This window comes from Rhinopithecus roxellana, chromosome 8, assembly GCF_007565055.1.
Source record: "Rhinopithecus roxellana isolate Shanxi Qingling chromosome 8, ASM756505v1, whole genome shotgun sequence".
Lineage (NCBI taxonomy): Eukaryota > Metazoa > Chordata > Mammalia > Primates > Cercopithecidae > Rhinopithecus > Rhinopithecus roxellana.
The window spans coordinates 104,832,168-104,847,904 of NC_044556.1; the positions used below are offsets into that span (position 1 = coordinate 104,832,168).

A 15,737-nucleotide genomic window follows, 5' to 3' on the forward strand; every position below is an offset into this window, starting at 1 on the left:
TCAAAATGTTCTCCTGGGCAAACACTGTCGCCATCACCTGGGGACTTGTTAGAACTATACGTTCTTGAACTCCCACTCTGGGCCTACCGATTATGGGTGTAGAAACTAGCGATCTGTGTTGTTTTATTTTTTTTGAGACAATGTCTTGCTCTGTTGCCCAGGCTGGAGTGCAGTGGCACAATCTCGGCTCACTGCAAGCTCTGCCTCTCAGGTTCCCGCCATTCTCCTGCCTCAGCCTGCCGAGTAGCTGGGACTACAGGCGCCTGCCACCACGCCCGGCTAATGTTTTGTATTTTTAGTAGAGATGGGGTTTCACTCTGTTAGCCAGAATGGTCTCAATCTCCTGACCTTGTGATCCACCCGCCTCGGCCTCCCAAAGTGCTGGGATTACAGGCGTGAGCCACTGCACCCAGCCACAATCTGTGTTTTAACAAGTCTTTCAGGTGATTCCTATGCACAGTGAAGTTTTAGAGCCACTGTTCTGGGTCTCAGGTAATAAAAAAGTGCATACAGTTCAAACTGCAAGCTCTCCACTTACCTGCATTCCTGCCTTGTTGTTTGCCTGCCTTCCTTCTTGCATCCTGTATTCCCGCTTTTTATCCTTCCTATGTATGTGCATTGTGAGAGAAAATAGTGCAATGATGAAAGCAAAAGCTCTGGAAGTACATGACGTATGTCTGGACTTGAACTACTATAAGTCGGCCACAAATTAGTGTGTGATCCTGAACAGGTAATTTGACCATTTTAAGTGTCAGTTGCATCATCTGTAAACGTTGGATGACAACAGTATCTACCTTAGGGGAGTATTGCAAAATTAAAGGAGATGGTATCTGTAAGCTCTCTTGGTTCCGCCTTTGACCCATTGTAAGGTCTTAGTGTTAGCTGCTAATGTGATGAGCCAGCTGCTGTGCTGGGCGTGGAATGGAGGGAGAAAGGGCACTCTTTGCCTTAAGGATGCTTACATTACAGTGGCTTTTAAGATGCTTATTCTGTGGGTGCTTTCTAAAGGGAAATGGATATTGAATTTGGGAAATAAATTGCAAGTCATCTATTCAGATCTACTTTCCACTGTAGGAATATCATTTTCATAGTAATAATGACTAGACATTTAAGCCCACTGATTTTGTCCCCTTTTTAGTGCTAGTGTGATATGGAGAGTGTGGACTCTGGAGTTAACCACATCTGGGTTCTCTTTTTCATTCTTCTATTGAGTGACCTCAAGAGCCTCTCCAAGCCCCAGGCTGCTCATCTCTAAAACAGGATGGTGGCATCACTCACGTTTGGTCACAAGGTGGTCAAATGAGATGGTACACATGATGTACCCACTGTCTCTGGCACACCACCGCCCCACTGTAAATAGTCATTGTCTTCAAATAAAAAAGCAACCCAGGCCTTTTTTTGGGTATCTATGAATACTAGGACAGCTTTCCCTGTTCTCAGATGAAAACAATATCTATACAAATTTTATCAGTTGATTATGCTTCAACCCTCCTCAGTGAGACACTCTTTAAGAAAAGGAACATAACTGTATATAAAGTCAATCTGTTATCTTCTTTGAGCATGTTTGTTCATTGTAAATTCATCTAAGTACCCTCTCGTGTAGCCATCATTTCTCTATCTGGTCCACAGACATCCCATGAGAGATTCTTTAAATGATTTTTTGGAATGAAAATATATTACATGTATGTCTCCTAACCTGGGAGTTAGTGAGGCTAGGTTGACATGATTTCTTGTTGAATCCTTACAGTCTCCTAATGGTCATATATTGAAAACATTAGTTCTTCTATAAGATGGAAGAAAACATAATGCCCTAAATATTTTGTAACTTCAAATTTTATGTACATTCATTCAAACTAAATTGTTATTTATAGATGAAATTATAGCAGCAAATCAGTAAACTCAGAGGTCAAGTCCAATAAAATCCTTAGTAGTTTACTCAAAATGTGAATTGGACATGCAGACACGTCACTGAAGAGTTCACCGGAAGAAGGAGGCAAAAAACAAGAGATTTCGATCTAAGCCTAGCTGTTTACCAGAATTTATCTCTGTGATTTTTTTAGCTTAATCATCGTTTCACTGTTATCATCATCCATTAATTTAGTCAGCTATTTTTAAACATCTAGTGAATACCTGCCTGTATGAGCTTTAATGTAATGCCCTGGAAATATAAAGATGACTATACATGACTCCTCAACTCAAGGATCTTACTATTTAGCACAGTAAAGAGACAGATACATAGTCAGAAGTCATCCTGAAATTGAAAATCTGGGGGGTGGGGTGGGGAAGTATGTGAGAGCTTAGAGGATTACGTAAATAAGCTTGCCTGGAGGGTCAGATATGTTTCCTATAGGAAGCTAATTTTGAGCTTAACCCGAAAGGCCTCATGGGAGAGCACAGGAAAAGGAAAAATGAACAGGCAGTCCCAGGGGAACAGATTAGCAAAGACGTCCCATAGGAGTTGGGGGTGCTTCTGTGTTGCTGGAGCCCAGGGAACATTGCAGAGAATAAGGGGAGATTAGGTGAGTTGGAGCCAGACTGCAAATGGCCTCGCAGACCTCGCTGAGGAACTTAAACAATTTTTGCTTGGCAAATGAGTAAGTAGCTCAGATGATTCCTGTGTTTGTAAAGGATGGATTAGATTTCAGAAGTGGAGGCCAGTCTGCAGGGTACGGCACTGGTTCGGGGGACATGAGAAGCTTGAAAAACAGGGACAGTGGAATTAGAAAGGTTGAGACAGATTTTAATGTCATTACTGAAAAATAATTAACAGAACTTGTTAACTATTTGCGTATGCATAGAAGGGGTGGGGAAGAGGGAGAGAGAAGATTCAGAGGTTTATCAAGGAACTGGATGGATGGCTTTGACTGGTTATGCTCTTAACCAAGGCCCAGGCGTGTGAGAGGGAGGAGAATGTCCTCTAGCACCTGGAGCTCAGGAGAAAGATCAAGGCTAGAGGACTGGAGCTCAAAGTCTTCACCGCAGAAGTGGTAGTTAGAATTACAAAGTGGAAAATTCCTACAGATACTGTGGAGTCCAGATTAGAGTCCTGGAGGGAAAGGACAACATTTGAAAGGAAGCTTAATAAATGAGCAACAGAAGCAATTAAGGAAACATGTCCAGAAAGATCGCTGGAGAACTCCGAAGTTCTCTGAAAACTGAAAGATAAGCGAGTTGTCAAGAATTAGGGACCAGTGGCCAGGCCTGGTGGCTCACGCCTATAATCCCAGGATTTTGGGAGGCTGAGGTGGGCAGCTCACCTGAGGCCAGGAGTTCGAGACCAGCCTGACCAACATGGTGAAACCCCGTCTCTACTTAAAACACAAAAATTAACTGGGCATGGTGGGGTGCACCTGTAATCCCAGCTACTTGGGAGGCTGAGGCACGAGAATCACTTGAACCCAGGAGGCAGAGGTTGTAGTGAGCTGAAATCATGCCACTGTACTCCAGCCTGGGTGACAGAGGGATACTCCATTGAAAAATAAAAATTAAAAATTAGGGATTAGGGACTAGTAAACCATTTCAGAGTCATGAGCATGGTGGAGAGTAAAGACTAGAAAGCAACAAGTAGATTTGCCACTTAAAGGAGGATTGGTGGCTTTTTGTGACTACACATAGAAAGAGGCAGATGTGTGTGATGATTTGTATGTGTGTACAATTTATTTGTTTTGTTGGTTTTAAAATGAGTTCACAGCAGCGTTCATCCATACCCATCATTACTAATCTATAGCCATTCTAAAATTATGGGGGAAGGTTCTTCCTTTCTGAGGGAGCTCACCCACATGTCACAATGTTCTGCATCTTATAGAATCTTAGACAGTCATCAAAGAGATTCAGCCCACAGGGAATTAATGTGATTGGTCGAATGTGTTTTCTTATGAGTAAATGATCCTCTCAGCAGTTTTCACCCACATATACCCCACAAAAAAATGGTTTGAGGAAACACAGATACACAGAATATCTGTGCATTAATTTTATGTTCATGGGAGGAATACATCTGTGGTTTTTGGAATGTAAGTATAGATACTTATCTAGTTGTCAAGGAGTCCTAGAGTTTGGACTATGAATATTCTGTAAAATTCAGCTCCTATTGTTGATAAAAGTGGCAGGCTTGCTGCATGTGTTACTGTGAAGGGAGGGGAGTACGATGTCTGTAAGGCATCCATGCTGGCCCCGGACCCCCAGGGAGCTGGGGCAGACCCCTCTGGCCCCCACAGCACAATGTCTTACTTCTGCACTGTCCATTACTGAGCCACTTAGTCCCTCCAGGGCTGACACTTGCATGAAGCAGCTCAAAGATGGGTTTTTTTGTTTTGTTTTTTTTGAGACAGAGTCTTGCTGTGTCACCCAGGCTGGAGTGGCATGATCTTGGCTCACTGCAGACTCCGCCTCCCAGGTTCGAGCGATTCTCCTGCCTCAGCCTCCAGAGTAGCTGGGATTACAGGCGCCCACCACTGCGCCCGACTAATTTTTGTATTTTTTAGTAGACGGGGTTTCACCATCTTGGCCAGGCTGGTCTTGAACTCCTGACCTCATGATCCACCCGCCTCGGCCTCCCAAAGTGCTGGGATTACAGGCGTGAGCCACCGTGCCCGGCCCAAAGATGTTTTTAAAGCTTGATTTGCTTTGTGTTAGGAACTACTTTGTGCTCATTCGAGTTGTGATTCCTAATCATTTGGGGTGCAAGCGCAGTGTTTTCTCTGAAAAAGTCAGAGATTCTCAGTGATGAAATTTATAAATAGGTGCCTGAGGAAGCCTTGTAAGTTTTTTTCTTTGAGATAATGATAAGTGACTTGGGCTTGATTGTTTCCAGTATATCTCAGGGGTTTTGTGGTTCTGTACGAGTATATTTTAAGTCACTGAGGTTATAAAAGAGAGAACAGAGAGCTAGGAATAAACTTCCCCAAATCACCTTTAATTCCAAAAGACATCAAATAAACTTCCCCAGATCACCTTAACTCCACAAGACATCTAAGAGTTTTGTCTTTACCTGGAGAGAAAGACTGACAGCTCCTAAGTTGACTCTTCTAACCAGCCTTTGTCTACAATCTTCACCACCTCTGTCTCTCCTCCCCACACACTCCCCACCTTATGCCTTCCCTGTGTGTGTGTGTGTGTGTGTGTGTGTGTGTGTGTGTGTGTGTGTGTGTGTGTGTGTGTCTCTCTTTTTTTCTCTCCCTCTACTTTTGGGTAAAAAACTTTAAATTTGTTAGCAGACCCGATGGTGTTATGTTTTAGTAAAGAACATTGTGAACTGGTAGTAATGATCATTATATCTGCTTTTAGTTTACTGTTAGCAGATCCATCTCTGCTCTATCAGGACCTCAGACCTGTGACATCCCAGCTCCACGTTGCACTTAACCTCTTCTAGGCTGGGAGATTCCATTGGTGAGCAGGGCTACTTCCAGCAAGCCAAACTGCAGCCAGCAGGAAATGAAACCGTCTGCCACAGATACTTATTTAAACCAAGTTATTAATGTTTAGTGGCAGAAAAGTGGCTCCCTTTCTCATTCGATTGAATGATGAAAGCATGTCTGTTTCCTTGATAAGACTGTGGCCAGTTTGGCGTTCGGTCTGAAAGGTGGGTGAAGATATTCTGCCTGCAGAGCGGGCTGCAGGGATGTCTGGTTTCTTTTCTCTGTATCTGTGCCAGAGTGCATCTCCCTTCTTCATCTCACAAACTGTTTTTAAACTTAATCACACTGAACTTTTTGTATATGTTTGCCTGACAATAAATGGGTCTGGGGTTAGGTAGGGAGAGTGTAGAGAAAAATACATCTTTATTAGGAGAGAAATGAGAAGCCACTGTCATTGTTTAAAATAACCCTTAGTGTAAATGAGCCCAGTTAGAGTGAGGCCACAATGGGAGAAACTTTTCTTTGGTTTTGAAAAATACCACAATAAAAATAATAGGAATTTAAAACGAGTTTTAACAAATTCTGTGATAAAAAGTAATTTTTATTCTCTCACATATTCCTCTCTGATATTATAAACTTTAAAAATATTCTAATTTTCCGAGACTCAAGTTTTTCTTTGCATAAGAACTTTTATGCTTAACGCTCTAACCAAGTGAAACTGTTACCACTTAGAATGTTTACTTGTAAGGAATAAAAATTCGTATAGATGTTTCAAAATATATTTAGCTTCTCTGTAAGTTAGATTTACAACTTTATTTTTGGAAAATAAATTTAGTATAAAGATGTTTTTAAAGGTAAATTTGAGCTTAAGTTTTACTAATTAAAGATGTTTTATTTTCATATGGTCCTTTTTGCCCAAGACCTAGAAAATAGTTTCAACTGAGAAATAACCTTATAGTAGTCATATTCCTCACCAAATGCTTCACACCTCCCAGAGGTAGTTCTCTGTAGCATCGCAAACTCTGTCACTACCAATTGACAATATCACACATTTTTACCTTGATAAGCTTGAATTTCAGGTTTTATATTCATTCCAGCATTACTCTATCTTTATGGGAACCTGCTGAATAAGCCGATTGGATGATACAATATCTTAGAATCATATATTCTTTGAAATGTGGAGCCGTGATTCGCTGCCTGTCTATAAGTCAGACTTTGGGGCTTCCCTAACCTTCTAGACGCTACTGTGAACACTGAAGTATATGGGAGCTGGGGGCTGGAGAGAAGCCTGCGACAACTAAAATTACTGCCTGCAAGTCCAGGAACTCTGTTCGTTTTGTTAGAAACAAACTCGGAGTGTTACTGCTCTAATTTGAGGCGCCATTTAACTTAGTTATCTGGCTTTCTCTAGAGAAGACAGAGATTGTGAAAAGGAGATAGAGTTTCTGCTTAAGGTAGGCATGCTGGCTCTATCGAGAAGTGATCACAGCCTATCATCTTAAGAAGAAACAGAAGACATAAAAAGTGCAAACAAATCCAGCACAGTACAGTGTTGGATTAGGGCCTGGGCAGGCTGCCTTACATATCTCAGGAGGCCTTAGTCCTTAGCAGGGTGGCCCTGTATTTAAAGCACATTACAACAGTGACGTGTCCAATGATGAACGTGGGCCATCAACTAAAAGTTAAATCATTCCATTTCTTTTGTTTGTTTGTTTGTTTTTGTTTTTGAGACAGAGTCCCATTCTGTTGCCCAAGCTGGAGTGCAGTGGCATGATCTCGGCTCTCTGCAACCTCTGCCTCCCGGATTCAAGCAATTCTCCTGCCTCAGCCTCCCGAGTAGCTGGGATTACAGGCACCCACCACCACGCCCGGCTAATTTTTGTATTTTTAGTAGAGACGGGGTCTCACCATGTTGGCCAGGCTGGTCTCAAACTCCTGACCTCATGATCCACCCTCCTTGGCCTCCCAAAGTACTAGGATTACAGGCATGAGCCACCACACCAGGCCTTCCATTTCTTTAAGAGAGAGAAAAGTTGAATTTGTTTCAAGAAAGAGTATTCCAAATTGGTTATACAAAGATAGGTCCGTAAAGGGGCAAGTTTCCATTATCTGGGAATTACACATTCATTGAATAATCTCACTGTTTCTGAGCATTGCTACAAGGAAAGTTTGCTTCGAGATGAATTTCTTTTACTCATGTTGGTCACCTCTGTTTGCCAAACCTGATTCCATATGCTCTTTGGTTATTTCCCATAATTAAATTCTCCCTTAAAAGATACAGAATGCCTCATGTTATTTCATGACTCTCGGTCCTCCATGTAAGGGATGAAGACTTGCCTTTGAAATTTATTCAGCATAGTTTTGTTTCTGAAGTTTCATAGACAATAAAAGATATAGTAAAATATTAAAATAAACATCAAGTTTTATAGACATTATCTACCATTTAGTATCCATCTCTTCCATGCTACATTTCCTGTTTTCTAGTCTCTGTGTTGTTGTTTGATTTTTTTCCCAAAGTCACTAAAAATGATGAATGAAGTTTCTTTTCATTATCATTTTGCTCATGTTTTCCTTCTGTTATCTGGGTTGCTAATTAGAAGTTGCAACTGTTAAAACGAGCCTATCACAGATGTCATCTTAAAATTTTTACTTCCCTTTTTAGTTCTCGTATAGGGTGAAATCTTGATTCACAAATGCTCTGTCAGTCCCCCTTTGTGTGACTGCATCCACTAAAATTTATATATACACACACATGTATATATATACACACACACATACATATATATATATATATATATATATATATATATATATATATATCTTCATGAATCATGCACAGGGGCTGTGTCTCTGGACAGCATCCATAGACCCCCACCAGGCTTAGAAGTTAAACTGTAGTGCGGACAGTTTGGAAGCCTTTTGACCATCTTCTTCAGCCCTGCTCTTGTTTCCTCTCTCAGTATACACTTCCCTCTTCGTGGTGATTGCTTTCTCATTCTACAAATGAGGTATTGTCCCTCTTTTTACTTTCTCCTCCTTCCCAAACAGGACATATTGGTCATTTTAAGTTATTGTTTGAAATGTTATCTCCACCGTGCCTTTTCACTTAAAGCCTTTCAGGTCTAGTTGTGACACGAACATCTTTTTTCTACTTAGTTTAGGAAATGTTGGGCATCACTGAATGAGGAGTGAGGCAGGAGAGAAAGAGGATGGACCACGTACAAACAGTTACTCAATAGACTCAGAATGGCAGCTGATGAAATCTGCCGCCGTAAACCAAATGGAGAGCCCAAGTAGGAAGATGCGAATGTTGGCAGCTGGCTCAGGCTGTCTTTGTACTGACGTCTCCCTCATTATTTTTCTTATTTCTGCCAACTCTGGCAACACATTCGACCTCGAGGGACGCATTCTTTTTTCCTGCCGAAAGTGTGGAAAAATGTCTTGTTGTGAGAGCTTTGTTGAAATAAAATTGGCTTTTGAAAGCAGCAACATTTGCTAGGAAGCTTAGGAGGAGTGAGACTCGGGAGCACGTTGATGTGGTTTGGGTTTGCGATCTGGTACAACAGCGGGGACTGAGGAAGTGTCGTTGTTCTGGGGGTCTGTCTGGCAGCACCACTGGGGCTTCAGGGAGTGTGAATGCCTCAGTTCCAGGGCACCGTTTCTCAGGGTGGTCCTTACAGGCCAGCTACACCGGCTTCTGCTGGGTGCCGCTTCTGAAAGCATCCCAGAGTGACTAAATCAGAATAGCTAAGAATTGGCCTGGAGAGCTGCATTTTAACAAATTCACCATGAATCTCCTGCTCCGAATTTAGAAGAGGAACTATATTCAAGGCTCTGGGACTCAGTTTTCCAGCTGCCCAGGTCATTTTTGTGTGCATAACCAGAGGCGCTTAGGGTGAGGTGACTGACTCATCCGAATCACACACATAAGAAACTGAGGCATAAACCTGAAAACCAATCGGAACTTTTGCCTGCATACAGGAATCCTGTGGCAGCAGAAGGGAGAACTGTTCATAGTTCTTGAAGCTCAGTTTCGTGTTTCTTGACTCTTACTCAACCTTTATATGTTATTCTTTCGTGTTCAATCCATTTTCAATCCATTTTCCTTTTCCAAGAGAAGTATAAACGATTAAGGCTCGGCAGTCAGCTTGCTCCAGAAAGATCTCCGTAACCCCTACCTACCCACCCAGGATCCTCCTCCAGGACACAGTTGTACCTTATAGGAACCTAGGTGGTTGCTCTTAATGCAACATTGCCATTTAGTTGCTCATGAGTGTCTTCCTCCAAGTAGACATTGATATAGTAGACATCTCCTACTAGATCATTGTGCCTGTAATATTGAGCTGTGCCTAGTGCTGGACCTGGAGTTAATGCTTCAGAAATGACTGAAAAATGAATGGATGAGCTGAAAGATCTCGTGAGGCCTCTGACGTACATTCTCCTCAATTTTTGTGGTCTCTGCCATAAGGAATGACGGGATGTTTTTGTGTAAAATTTAAAATGTTTATATTAGACTCAGCTTCTTGTGATCCTTACAAAAATGTGTTTTGGGAACAAAATAAATAGGATTGGGAGAAAATTAAGATGCTTTGAGGATCTAAATACTTGTAAAGTACATTTTATTTGAAAGCCACGAAATGCTTTAAAAAGCTCCAAGTAAATGTAAGAGGAGATCCACTGGATTTTGGCTAAGTACTGGAAAAAAAAAAAAAAAAAAAAAAAAAAACAGTTTCCTTAATTCCCTATCCAAATACTTCAACTTAAATTTACTGGTAGCTGTTTCAGAGGAAGACGAGGACGCTGCAATCCTTAGTTTGTTATAAAGAAAATGTTTTTATCTTCAAATGTTTAGAGGAAGGATTAAAGACAATTTATGACTTGAGTGAAAAGTAATAAACGTGGTAACAATGAAGTATCTTCTCAGTTGTCATCGTTTTCTGGAATTACAATATCAACCAGGCAGGCATTTCGTATCTGAAAGGAATTACTTTTATTTGTCATGCTTTAATATAAACTATAACATCAATCTTACAGCTGCAATCCTGAGTTGTTTGTTTCATTCTATTGTTTAAAAAGAGGAATTGATTTAGTTGTAAAGGAGATGAATTCTGTCATTAGATCTTTTGCCACAGGGATCAAGAAATATATTTATAATTCACTTCTTTCAGGAAATTAGGCTGTAATGTCTATATGAAATGCATTGTATTAAGATCAAGGCATAGCTTTTTTGGTTTCTCCAGAAATAATTCATTTTTAATTCCCAAGGAAAAATCACAGTAATAAAAAATAAGTTTTACCTGATAGATTATCTTCCTTGTCATAGCTCTCTTTTTTATTAAAAAAAAACCCAGTTTATAGATTTCTTACTATTTGTTTAATTAAAACAATAATAAATTGTATCGCCTTTTACAGTGCATAGAGAACTTTTTAAATAAAATTTTACTCAGTCCTTGCAACTCTGTGCAGTGATAATGAAGATAATTTAATATATAATGAAGGCTTTTCACTCTTTGAGGGAATAGTGAGGTTCAGGGGTACAAGAACACTACCAGTGTCAAAGAGCAGAGCCAGAAATTCATACAGGACTTTGCTCCAAATAGCATCTTCTTTTAACTATACCTCTGGTCAGTTCAGTGTTGTTTTCCTTGTCATATATGCTTAAGGAGAAATATGATTAACATTAAAATGTTATTACTGCTCACTCTCTTTTTTGTCGTCAATTAAATGATTGGTTCCCATGCTAGATGACGCTCAGTTTTTAGAGACGGCTCAAGTATCTATTGCAAGTGATTTTTATGCTTGAGTGTGTGTGGTATAGGAAGTTAATCTGATAAAATTTTAAGTAAGCATGGCATGTACATTTTTTTTTTTTTTTTGAGACGGAGTCTCGCTCTGTTGCCCAGGCTGGAGTGCAGTGGTGCGATCTCAGCTCACTGCAAGCTCCACCTCCTGGGTTCATGCCATTCTCCTGCCTCAGCCTCCCGAGTAGCTGGGACGACAGGTGCCCACCACCATGCCCAGCTAATTTTTTTGTATTTTTTTTTAGTAGAGACGGGGTTTCACCATGTTAGCCAGGATGGTCTTGATCTCCTGACCTCGTGATCCGCCCTCCTCAGCCTCCCAAAGTGCTGGGATTACAGGCGTGAGCCACTGTGCCCGGCCGTCATGTAAATTTTTATGTGACACTGTTTTTTTTGGTGGGGGGAGGCAGGGGAGAGAGTCTCACTGTTGCCCAGGCTAGAGTGCAGAGGCACTGATCACAGCTCACTGCAGGGCATGCACCACCATGCCCGGCTAAGTTTTTATATTTTTTGTGGAGTCAGGGACTCACTCTCTTGCCCATGCTGGTCTCGAACTCCTGGGCTCAAGCAGTTCACCCGCCTTGGCATCCTAAAGTGCTGGGATTACAGGCATGAGCCACTGTGCCCTGGCTGTGACACTCTTTAATTATTCTAATGCTTCTAACTTACATCATGGTGCCAATCCTGTTTGTGTAACAGAATCAATCTCATACTGTCAGCTGACGATGAGGGGTATTTCATTATTTACTTGTGTATAAGATTCCTTTTATATAGGATGAAATGCATACACACTCTGCATAGAAATTCTGATGTGTTTATGTATTACTCCATTCAATCATACTATGATTCCAAGTTAAGAACTCCTAGATAAATGAGCCTCTGTAGCTGTAACAGTTTAGGCTTTCAATTCAAATGTCAGATAACATTCTTCTATGTATTATATTATTTTCTGCAATAATTCAAATCTTTATTGAGTTGAGGTTTACTTACTTACTATAAGGTAGAATGAGGTGATCTAAGTAGGTTTTGCTTAAATACATGTGTCTTCTTCCCATCAGAGTAAAAGAAGCCGAGGAGGTGTGTAGACAGAAGAAGGGAAAATCACTTTATAAAATAAAACCAAGACATGACTCTGGAATTGTAAGTATTTCACTTTACTGATTTTTAACTTGTTATTTTCTTTGGCTTTTAAAATCCTATTTTCATAATATATACAAACTCATAATATTTTAATTATTTTTCTACTAAGTGTGCATAAATAAGGAGCTTCTGACTTCAAGAATCTCCTTTTTCTTATGCCTTTAATCAGGCCCAGAAGGCTAGGAGTCTTGATATTCATTATTTAAAACTTAAGAATTAGGCTGGGGGTGGTGGCTCACGCCTGTAATTCCAGCACTTTGGGAGGCCGAGGTGGGCGGGTCATGAGGTCAGGAGATCAAGGCCATCTTGCCCAACATGATGAAACCCTGTCTCTACTAAAATACAAAAAATTAGCCGGGCATGGTGGTATGTGCCTGTAGTCCCAGCTACTCGGGAAGCTGAGGCAGAGGAATCGCTTGAACCTGGGAGGTAGAGGTTGCAATGAGCCGAGATTGCGTCACTGCACTCCAGCCTGGCGACAGAGTGAGACTTTGTCTCAAAAAAAAAAAAAAAAAAAAAGTTAAGATAAATCTACTGAATCTACTGAGGGTGTGCATTTATGTGGATATGTGCATGTTGGCAGGGGCAGGGTGGGGAGACCACCTTTCACTTTCTTGATTACACACAGATCACGGCACAGGCTGTATTTGAGCCACGAATGATCATTATAGTTGGATTAGCTCCACTGGGATCTGAAACTTGCTAGGAAGTGCCAAGAGCAGTGTGACGCTTTGCGCAGGGTGCCCAGGGTGCCCAGACCCCGTTTATATCCACAGATGGCTCGGCAGGGTTGGCTGCTGGACAGTGGTCAGTCCAGAGACGGAGTTTAACAAGCTCATTTAAGTTTCGTGCTGGCCTATTCCCCGCTTTAAAACCAAATGCCAGCTTGTCCACCCTGGGAGGGAAGGGCTTGGATAAAATGACAAGGCTTTTCCTTGTGATACTGAGGATGTTTTGTTGACTGTTTTGAGGATTATCACTTGGTACCACAGTGTAGGTAAATGATGCTGTTTTAAATGAAAAGTTGAGTTAGGCCTTAAGGTAGGACCGTTCTAAATTGAATTAGTCTAATGTAGTCTAAAGGGAAAAGACATTAAAATCATATCCCAAGTTGGGATATGATTAAATAGCCCATTTTTTTAAGTTAGGAATTATATCTTCATTTAGAAGCAATGATCCCTTCAGTTTCTCTGTATCAAAATGATCTTATCTAATGATAACTACTGTATGATAGTTCAGCTTATTTTCTGCTCTGTCTGATGATTCAGTCTTATAATTGTATTGAATGAGGAGGAATGGTTGCTTATTAGTTAACCTCAGTCCTGCTATTGTAAGTACAGAAGGTGATCAGAGTACATTTACCGTGAAGTGAAGCAGCTACTGCAGTTTTCACATGTATGTATTTGCATGTAGGATTGAGGATGAGAATGGTGGGTTTGACACTCTTTCGTATTGGTTAGAAGTTAAAGTTTTAAAACTTTTTTTTTCTCAAAAGAATTTGGCGATTTGTCTTGAAAAATGTGGTCAAAGATAACACAGATCCCACTTATATTTTTTTCCTTTATGGATTGGTAGACCTTTAACCTTGTCCCACAGAATTTGATCCAAATAAAAAGGTCCTTTTTAGGCTACTCGAAACTCCTCCCATTTTTAAAAGTTCTTTCTAACTATAACTTTTATCTGGTGTATTTGTTTTCAGAAAGCAAAGATAAGCATGAAAACTTGAACAATGAAAAGCAGAATGAAAATGAGTCATTGCAACGACTTTCACAAAATTCAGCTGACCTGAGGGTGGGAAGGAAACTACCGTCATTCTGCTCATGTTTCTTCTTGACCTCTTGCATAATCTTTTTGTTTTCTAGACAGTTCACTAATTGTTGAATTTTACTGTATATTCATATAAAAATACAAAAGTACTAGACCAGTGGAGAATTTGACACCTTTTCTTTTTGTAAAAGTTTATGGTATTATACCGGTAGACCAAAACAGCATGTATAAGAGGCAGTATCTGCACTAATTCTGAACATGCTAAACATTAACTAAAATGCACTGTTGTGAGAATGTTCCTCATCACAGCAAAAACACTTTCCTTTCTACTGACAACCAGTCCACACCACAGCATTTAGACATATGGGTAAAATGTTGTTTCTAGTGAATTGTTTGTATCAGTTCCATGTCTACGTGTAAATTTTCTCTTTTAAAATTTGAGTACCATTTATAATCAGTGCTTTCCAAACTCTTGGGTTGCTCTCCATAGCTATCTATTTGTGAAAGCAGATAGTCATATTTTTACTGAAGTCATACAAGGACTTGAGTCAGCTCATAATGCAAAACGTGATGGTTTTGTATGAGCTGGGTTTTGTTTTGTTTTTCCATTACTTCTAATGATCTTCATTGCAAGTTACAGTTGTGGATAAAGGGGAGAATGTATTGCTCTTGCAAACCAATTATGGAAAGCAACTTAAGAAAAACAATGTTCTAAATCATAATTGTTTGTATTTATGTAAAGTATGGTCTCTTACTTTTCAGTTTGTAGTTTAAGTGCAAAGAAACAGTAGTGGTTTTTTTCCTGTTGTTTTGTAGTCTTCCTGTCCCCTTCAATTCCTCCAGTGTGTATATTACCATTCTCCAATGAAATAATAGAGCATTTAACAAAGATCGCCATGTGCAATACTGTATTTAGTGTTTCTATTTCAATTTTTCTAGGATGTTAATTTATATGAAAATAAAATGAATAATAAAAGAATAAAGATACTTGCAAAATACAGCTGTCGTATTTAACATGGGGTGGGGAATAAGAGAAGGAGGGAAAGTAAGTTAGGCATGCTGCCTGTTCACCTGCACAAAAAGAAAAGAAACAAATGTGCCTACAGTTTCAGGGACTTAAGAACTTAAAGCCCATCAATGACACCTAAGTAAGAAATTCTGATAAAATATTTATTCCTTTGTGGCTTGAACTAGGATCTCTTCCCTGATCTCCCAAAGACCTTCTGGTCGTTTTCAATCAGATGCCTCACCATGCCTTAAAATTCCTCATGTGTGAATTGAAACTCAGCTTGTCCTCTTCTCCCTCCATGCCTGCTCGTCCTTGTGTATTATCTATCTCAGTGAACAAAGCCACCGCTGTTCATTCAGAAACCCAAGTTCATCTTTTGACATGTTACTTATCACAAATGCATACATTTGTCTCTGTCTTTTCTATTAAAGTCCTAGTTCAGAACCCTCATTAATTTCTTTATTAACCTACTCATTGTTCTCATCTTCCAAGATTTGCCCTGCAACATATTTTTAAAATTTGAATCTACCTTTTTCTAAAATACAAATCTGCTCATCTGAATTTCCTACTTGAAGCATTTTAGTGGCCACATACGCTAAGATATGTGGCCTCAAAATATTATCTAAGTCTTTAATGTGGCTGACAGAGTCCTAAGTGGTGCCTACT

The 15,737-nt window shown here is 40.1% G+C and overlaps 1 protein-coding gene across 2 annotated transcripts in view; it reads left to right on the forward strand.

Moving 5' to 3' along the window:
- FMN2 (formin 2) overlaps positions 1-15,058 on the forward strand; it is a 415,306-nt gene extending 400,248 nt beyond the window's left edge. The window contains exons 14-15 of one of the 2 annotated variants that reach the window (XM_030936062.1): positions 12,214-12,295; positions 13,995-15,058. In XM_030936062.1, coding sequence (XP_030791922.1) covers positions 12,214-12,295; positions 13,995-14,021 — 109 coding nt within the window. In that variant the 3' untranslated portion in view covers positions 14,022-15,058. The remainder of the gene's footprint in view (positions 1-12,213; positions 12,296-13,994) is intronic. The other variant, XM_030936061.1, reaches the window with a different exon arrangement.
- The last annotated feature ends 679 nt before the right edge of the window (positions 15,059-15,737 follow it).